The sequence below is a fragment of the Propithecus coquereli genome, unplaced genomic scaffold (genome assembly GCF_000956105.1).
Source record: "Propithecus coquereli isolate 6110/MARCELLA unplaced genomic scaffold, Pcoq_1.0 Scaffold208, whole genome shotgun sequence".
NCBI classification, from domain to species: domain Eukaryota; kingdom Metazoa; phylum Chordata; class Mammalia; order Primates; family Indriidae; genus Propithecus; species Propithecus coquereli.
In genome coordinates, this window is record NW_012145856.1 from 2,135,290 (window position 1) to 2,140,504 (window position 5,215).

Genomic DNA, 5,215 nt, shown 5'->3' on the forward strand with positions numbered 1-5,215 from the left:
AGAGCGTGTTTGTTCCGCCCATCAGGCACCCCTTTTACGCTGAATGCCTCACTTAAGCCTCCTAACCCGAGGACGATTACGTAGAGACGATTATCTTCCCCTCTATCACAGATGAGGAAATTAAGGTTTGAGCGGGTTATCGGCCAGAACCAGCAGTGACGGAGACGACCGTCAACGCCCTACGGCTCAGCCTGGACCCGCCCCCGCCTCAGCGCTGGCACTTCGCCGTGTCCTCGGCGTCCGTCCTCCCTCCCCGTCTCCCCCCGCCAAGCTCCCCCGCCTTCCCAGAGCCCGGGGTGCAGTGGGGGGTCCGGGCCCTCGGTGCCAGCCTAGTGCCAGGCGGCCCAGACCCGCCCTTTGTTTCGCGGCGCTCTCGGCTTCTGCAGAGTCACGGTCACATGGCGCTTTGGGCACGGGGTGTTCCGGGCGTCGCTCCAAGGCCGGGGATGCCCCCGCCCCTCGGCCTTGTCCCCGCGGCCCGGACTCCCTCCGCCCTTCTGCAGGCCCCAGCGACCCCAAGCTCCAGCCCGCCGTCCTTCTCTAGTCTTCTCGATAGCCACTGTTCAGCCTTCCCTAGCTTTGGATCTGGATTGGGGCTTCCAGATCCAGTTGTTTCCTGTGGTCCGCTGCCTACCCTACTGTAGACTACACCAAGTGCTCAAAATCAGGCTCCTCTCTCCCCGGGGAACGCTGTACAGTACATAGGTGTTGGACGAGTAGTTAATGGCCTCCGTCCTCACCATTTAACAGGGTGGCAGAGTCACAGCGGAGCTTCCCTCCTTTGCCCGTCCCAAACCCCACAAACAAAACAAAAATCAGCCACCCGGCCTCACCTCCCTCCTCCTTGGCACAGACCATCTAACGGCAAAAGCTCCAATGGGGTAGACAGCAAGGGGGCTGGCCTGTGATGCGGTCCATCACTCCCTGCCAGTCTGCCCCGTGACACTTGAGAACCGTGGAGCCTCATGCAGGCCACCTCTGCTTCACTTACCAGATTCAAGAAATACCAGATTCAACAAACGTTTATTGAAAGCAAACCATGTGCAGGGCAGCCCAGTCCCTCCCAGAGTGTTCTAACCCCCAAAAGAATGTGAGAAGATTCTCTGTGCTGTCCAAGTGGTGCTCAGTGCTCGTGCTGTCCCCTGAGGCTTGGCTTCTCTGAGGAGGCCGACCTCCCTAGGCCACCACCATGTCTTCATCCAGAGCAGCGAGGGAGGACCTTGCTGCAGTAAACAACAGGCTAGGAATGGGCTCCCGGCCTGGGGATGCAGCAGGGAGGGGCAGTGCCAGGCTCCGGGTGAGCACGGGGTGGAGTCTCCAGGACCCTTCCTCTTTTTGGGCAACCTTGCCCAGTGCCTGTCATTGGGGCCTGGAAGGACTGGGGTGAAGGAAGGGGAGGGACTGGAGTGGTGGAGCCTGAGGAGGGCCAGGGAGCAAGCTCTGGGGCCAGGGGTGACCGGGTACATCACTGTGGCCTCACGGCTTGGTGGGGAAGAGCAGGCAGGTGAGTCCCCAGCTGCCACTGTGTCTGTCCACCAGGGGCAGGGGGTGCTGCATGTAGTGCTGGACCATGGTGGCCACGGAGGAGAAGAGCTGGACAGGGAGGCAGAGTGTCAGGAATCCCTTGAGCCTCATGCTGGGAGCACCTTCCTGAGGCAGCAGTGGAGCTCCGGCAAGGGGGCTTATTGACACTTTTCTAGATACCTTGCTTCCTGTTTGCCCCAGGAAGCTCCACTGCCATTTTATTGCCTGATTCCAAGCAACTTTCCTGCTACTGCTCCCATGGGCACACTGTTGGCTAGGTTCATATTTCAAGGCTAGATTAAAATAACTTTAGGGTCACGCCTCTGCCCTGGTCCTCCAGGCTGGGAAGCTCAGTGGTGGATGACTCAGTTTGTAGCCCAGCAATGCTAGTGCAAGGTTGAGTCCTTGGGGCAGGTAGACAGGAGGCTGGACTGCCTGGACCTTGCCCTGCTCCCAGCTGGGTTCATGATAGGTACAAATGCCCTCACCTTGACCCTGTGCAGACTGAGCAATGGCAGGAGGCACCTCCCCCAGAGCAGGGTGGGCCTCTTCCCAAAGTGCCAGGGGCCTGGGAAGGAGTTCAGGGCTCTGGCCGCTGTCATTTTTGCACCCCAGAAAGACACAAAACATGGGTCCTTCTCCAGGCAAATGCTCTTGGCTGGGCCCAGGGTATTGCTCTGCTGCAGCCTCCTTGCACGATAGGCCCTGCCTCCTCCAGCACCCACCTCCTCGTGGTTCCTGCCCTCCCGGCCCAGGGCATAGTGGCGCCTGTCATCCAGCCACCGGATGGAAACGTTGAAGACCCGGCCTCAGAGGAGCACTGCCAGGGTAAAGGCCTGGGAGCCGTGAGGCCCTGAACTGGGGTGCACGGTGTAGGCCCCATCCTGTGAAGGAGACCCCAGATGTCAACCCCATCTCCCAAGTGGGTCACAACCGCTGGCCTCCTATTCCTCATAGCTCAGCCAGCTACAGCTGATGAGCAGAAGGGGTTTCAGAGAAGGCCCAGGGGTCTGTGGCTGCCCACCTTTTGTAAGCGGAGCAGGGCGCTCTCGACAGCGTGACGGTCACAGTTCCCTGAGTACCAAGGTTGAGCCTGCAGGCTGCTGTCCTATACACACACACACACACACACACACACACACACACAGCCACTCAGAGATGTGCCAGGGCGCTGGATCAGGCCTGGGGAGCCGAGAACCCCAGGGTGCAGTTATCTGTGTTCGTGTCTGCCTTCCCTTGACTGAGTCCCGAAAGCAAAACAAAGAGGCATCCATGCCAGGTGCACAGCATGGTGCCACGCATGTGTGTCCCATATGTGTCCCGCGTGGTGGTGCACACCGCAGCCCAAGAGGGCTTCTTGGTGAGGACGCTCAGGCTCTGCCCTCCTCAGGCCTCCCACCCAGCCCGTGCCCAGCCCCTCCTCACCTCAGCAGCTGAGGTGCTCCCAGAGGGGGCTGCAGAGGGAGGAGATGATCTCTTTCCTGCTATTACAGAAGAAGCAGGTCACAGAGCTGGGCAAGGCAGGTGGGGGTTGGCAAAGGAGGCTTTTGGAGGGAAGCTGCAGGGGGGATGGAGGGGTGTACACAGGCCCGAAGCCCAAACCAAGAGTGCTCAGTGCTCCCCCACTCTCCAGGTCCAGTGCCCTGGTGTGACCTCCAAATGAGGAGTGCTCTTGGGGCACAGACTGGGAACCTCCTGATTTGGCTCAGACCCCGGAAAATGCCCAAGAGGATCCCTCAGGCCTGATCTCAGGTGGAGTCAGAGCTGCAGGGACCCCCTCAGCAAAATGGGGCCTGAGAGACAGAGATGGAGTCTGGGGCCCACAGGGCTGGGGCTGGGGCAGGCCCAGGCAGGACTGCCCGCATTCATACTAAAGATGCTTGCACTCACCTTTAGAGGTGGCGTCTGCTGCTCCCTGGGACACAGGAGGTCTGGTCAGAAAAGGCTGGGCCCTGCAGGCCTGCTACCTGGGCCTGAAGTCCCACCCTGAGCCCCCTGCCCTGCCTCCTTCCCTCCCTCCCTTTCCCCCTGGCCACCAGCCTCTTACATTTTGAACTTCCTGGGGGGCTATGGTGGGCCTGTAGGGAGCAAATTGGGGGACAGAGCTCAGGGTCTTTATCTCCTTCCAGAGAAAGAGCCCAGTGGACCCAGCATCCCAAGCTGCCTCTGCCACCACTGCCAGCAACCCTGGGACAGTGCAAGGAGAGCCCATCCCAGGGTCAGGACTCGGGAAGCCTTAGTTGGGACTTGCTCTGTCCCTTTCTCTCCCTCCCTCTCCCTCTCTCTCTCTTTCTCTCTCTCTTTCTCTCTCTGTCCCTCCCACCCTCTCTCCCTCTCTCTCTCTCTCACATACACACATACACACATATACACACACACACGTGTGTGCACGTCTGGTGGGGCACTCACCTGGGCACCACTGACGTCCTTGGCAGAAGGACTGGAGGCATCGGGACTTGGGAGCTCAGAGTCTGGGTCAAGGCCAGGACTGAAACAGAGAGGGCAGGCTAGGTTTGGCTGGGCACCAGGCGGGGAAGTCCGTGCTGGCCAGGGAGGGGCTAAGAACAGCTGCAGGGCTGCCGCTTCTCTGCAGCCTGGGCTTTCTGGGAGCCCTTCCAACCAGAGGGAGATGCTGTCCTGGCCGCAGCAGCCGGGAAGCCCCACCCAGCCTTTGCTCTCGGGTGGTCACCTCCCATGTAGGCGCAGTGTGGTCAGCTGGACCTAGGGCAGGAGTGTGGGTGTCTGAAGGCAAATGTGTGTCGGTGAGGGTGGTGAGAGGAGACAAGGAAAGAAGATGGAGCCAGGAGAGTGTGTCATTTCTGCAGGCAGCTGAGGGCCTCAGGGGCAGGATGGGTCTGGGGCCAAGGGAGGTGCTCACCTGGATGGGGCTCACACTCCAGGTAGATGTCCTCGTCAGGTTTCTTTGGAGGGCATGGTACCTAAGATAGGGAAGGGCGTGTGGGACCATGGATTTGACCAGCCTTTGGGTTCAGTTTAGGACTAGGGGGCCTCTGCCCCAAGCAGTGAGGGAGTCCTGGGGGAGGAGCCACAGATTTGGGGGGACACCTCTGGGTACCTCACTCCCTTCTCATAAGGCAGCCCTTTCTGGGAGCCAGCTGGAATGATTACAATTTCTCCTGTGCCTGGGAGGGGGCATCCCGTGAGCATGTCCCCTTCAGAGGCGCCCACAGGCCCCAGCTCTCAGAGAATGTGGATTGGAGTTGGAGCCCTGGGCGGCACCTTCAGGACAGCTGGCTTACACCCACCAGGGGCCTGGGGCAGAGGGGGAGGGGCTCTGCCCTGGGCCCTTTCCCTTGGTTTCAGGGATATTTCCTGGCCTTCCCAGGCCCCCCGCCCCACCCATCCCTGCCAACTTCCTACGTAGAACCCTAGAACGTGAGGTGAAGATGGAGGGGCCGCTCACCACTCTGGACCGTGCGCCCCACTCTGGAAGGAAAAGGAGAGAACCACCCGTCATGGCAGCAAGGAGCATAAAGGAATTCAGTGAAACTTAGGCTGGGAGATAGAGTGTCCTTGGAACTTCTCTGAGGAGGAGATCCTCAGAGCCAGCTCTGAAGCCCAGGAGAAAGCCACCCTCATCCCTGATCATTTTCTTCACAGCCCTTGGTGTTGCCTGTCCTGACCTCGCAGCTGATTTGCCAGGCTTGGCTCCAAATGTCTTAGGGCTGTT

General features: G+C 60.0%; 1 protein-coding gene across 1 annotated transcript; it reads right to left on the reverse strand.

The window, feature by feature from the left end:
- Positions 1 to 1,476: 1,476 nt before the first annotated feature.
- SH2D6 (SH2 domain containing 6) lies at positions 1,477 to 3,974 on the reverse strand. Its single transcript, XM_012644201.1, is given in 6 exon segments — positions 1,477 to 1,593; positions 2,250 to 2,408; positions 2,950 to 3,008; positions 3,415 to 3,439; positions 3,572 to 3,602; positions 3,934 to 3,974. Coding segments are annotated over 6 exon segments (432 nt in total).
- Positions 3,975 to 5,215: the final 1,241 nt, after the last annotated feature.